Source organism: Cebus imitator, unplaced genomic scaffold (assembly GCF_001604975.1).
Source record: "Cebus imitator isolate Cc_AM_T3 unplaced genomic scaffold, Cebus_imitator-1.0 Scaffold94, whole genome shotgun sequence".
NCBI lineage: Eukaryota > Metazoa > Chordata > Mammalia > Primates > Cebidae > Cebus > Cebus imitator.
In genome coordinates, this window is record NW_016107409.1 from 4,780,862 (window position 1) to 4,783,150 (window position 2,289).

The 2,289-nt window shown below is 45.5% G+C and overlaps 1 protein-coding gene across 4 annotated transcripts in view; it reads left to right on the forward strand.

The window, feature by feature from the left end:
* Positions 1-2,060, forward strand: part of LCP1 (lymphocyte cytosolic protein 1) — a 79,413-nt gene extending 77,353 nt beyond the window's left edge. For 3 of the 4 annotated variants that reach the window (XM_037741122.1, XM_017535989.2, XM_017535988.2), the window contains one exon: positions 264-2,056. In XM_037741122.1, the coding sequence (XP_037597050.1) occupies positions 264-396 (133 nt within the window). In that variant the 3' untranslated portion in view covers positions 397-2,056. Of the gene's footprint in view, positions 1-263 lie in introns of all 4 variants that reach the window. The other variant, XM_017535987.2, reaches the window with a different exon arrangement.
* The last annotated feature ends 229 nt before the right edge of the window (positions 2,061-2,289 follow it).

Sequence of the window (2,289 nt, forward strand, 5' to 3'; positions counted from 1 at the left end):
AAAAAAAAGGCAGGAGCTGAAGAGTTCTCCAAAGACAAATAATACACTTGATAATGATCACAAGGCTAGGCAGCAAGTCTGATGCTTTGTCAGAAGCTTTTGTTGAGCCAAAATTTGTCCACAGAAGTGTGAGGATGCTGGTGACTGCCTCCAGCCACTGCAGGAGTAAGTTCTGTTTTGACTGTGGAGAGACTGACTGTGATCCTCCAGGCTCCCATTCATGCTGTGTTTCTCAGGCTCTCATTTTCCCTCTTTTCTTTTAGGTATGCCATCTCTATGGCCCGAAAAATTGGGGCAAGAGTGTATGCCCTGCCAGAAGACCTGGTTGAAGTGAACCCCAAAATGGTCATGACCGTGTTTGCCTGCCTCATGGGGAAAGGAATGAAGAGGGTGTGAGGCCCGGTGGGGCCGGGCGGGAGGCGGTGCACTCCCTCCTGACTGCCCTGCACAGATGCTCCCCGGACCTCTCAAGCCATTCCAAAGTTCAACTTGGTGACATTCTACAAGATTCCAAAAAAGCACATATTAGTGCAGCCAAGTAGCCTCTCCTGTATTTGACAAAAAGTGCTTCATTCTTTGCAGGAGGCCCAACCTTCTATACATATGCTTCTATTCTTGATTTATTTCCTTCTTTGAAAATCTAGAGGAAAAGAAAAAGGTTGTTTTCCAGGTGCCCTTCTTGCTTTTGCCGTTAGTTGAGGATAGAAGCTGCAATGTTATTAATTTGTATGTAATCTTTCAAACCAGCTACATGTGGCTTCCCTTTTCTTTGTTCAAGATGAGGGCCAGGAGGCGAATCATCATGCCTGCCCTAAAGCTTATTCCTGGAGGTCGGCATCTGATCTGTTGCAGGCCTCTCTTTCTGTCCCCTCTTCCTGCTCCACCTCCCATGACGTTCCTCCTCACACTCTTGGAAGCATGCCTTTTTGGGGGCCCATCTCTTCTGGCCATCCTTGTCTCTGGGCCATTTGGAGCGTCTGATAAATTGGTCAAGCTGTTGAAGTCCCAGGAATCTCTGGTAGCCTGCAGAAGTAAGCCTAATCATCAGAGGCTTTCCTCAAAACTGGAGTCCCAAATGTTATTAGGTTTTGTTTTTTTCAGCCACTTAGAATCCCTCTGTTTTTAACTCTAGAATTTGGGTTCGGACCAGATCTAACATCTTGAATACTCTGCCTTCTAGAGCCTTAATCTCCATGTACGAGTTGGATCCAAGGAGGGTGTGATGGGGCATCAAGTCACTTGGGGGCAGCATGGAGCTATAAGCATCCCTTAGTGTACTGCCTCTCTAGGCATTTAGCCCCTCACGTTAGATCTAGTTATTATGGTATGGCTAATATCTGTCAATATCTGGAGGCAATCCTGCCTTGCTTTCGCTCTTAGAGCTTAGCGTATCTGATCGTTGTCAGGCCATATTATCAATGTTTACTTTTTTCGTATTATGAAAGCTTTCTGCCACCCCTAAGCTCCAGGGGGGACACTATGTGCCAATGAATAGCACCCCCACTCACATACACACACACCTAGCCAGCTGTCAAGGGTAAAATGAATCTATGCTAGATAAGAAATGGTGGCATTGCGTTATGAAGGGCTAATTTACTGGACAAAGAATTCCAAAGCAAAGCCAGAACAGAATGAATTTGAGCAGCTCTCACAGGTTAAGCTATTTCCCCCCAAACCAACTGAAGGCTTAAAAGCAGCAGGGCATTGTGAACCAACACTAGACTCCCACTATCATGGTGAAAGGGTCCGTCAATGAGGTATCTTTAGTGGTGATATGTAATGGAACTCAGCCATTCTTCAAAGCAATTGAAACGCATTGCTCTGGATCTGTTCCTTGGCAGTGGACTCAGAAAGCCAATACGTGGCTCCTGCCAGCCCACAACCAATATTTTTGCTGCTTCTGAATGCAAAGTGGTTGGTTTTGACTTCAGATTGAACTTGCTGTAGCCTCAGACGATTTCCACCCATTCGCCTCCAGGAAGAAAGAATGTTACTGCCTTAACGAAAAATGACGAGCATGATGCTCAAAAATCTTTCCAAATAAAATGTTCCCTATGTTAGGTGTCTCTGGGTGTTTCCTTCTGGAAGTTTGCTAACATTGTGCTAACAGTGTTCATTCGTTCATTCCACCAATGTGCTTTGAGTGCCTAGTACGTGCTAGGCATCGCGCAAGACTTTAGGAATGTGCCGGTAAGTGAAACAGGCAGTGTGCTCAGCTGATGCCTGTCTTGAGAAAGACAGAAATTAAACAATTAGAATAACAGGTGTGACAAGTGATAAAAAGAAGGG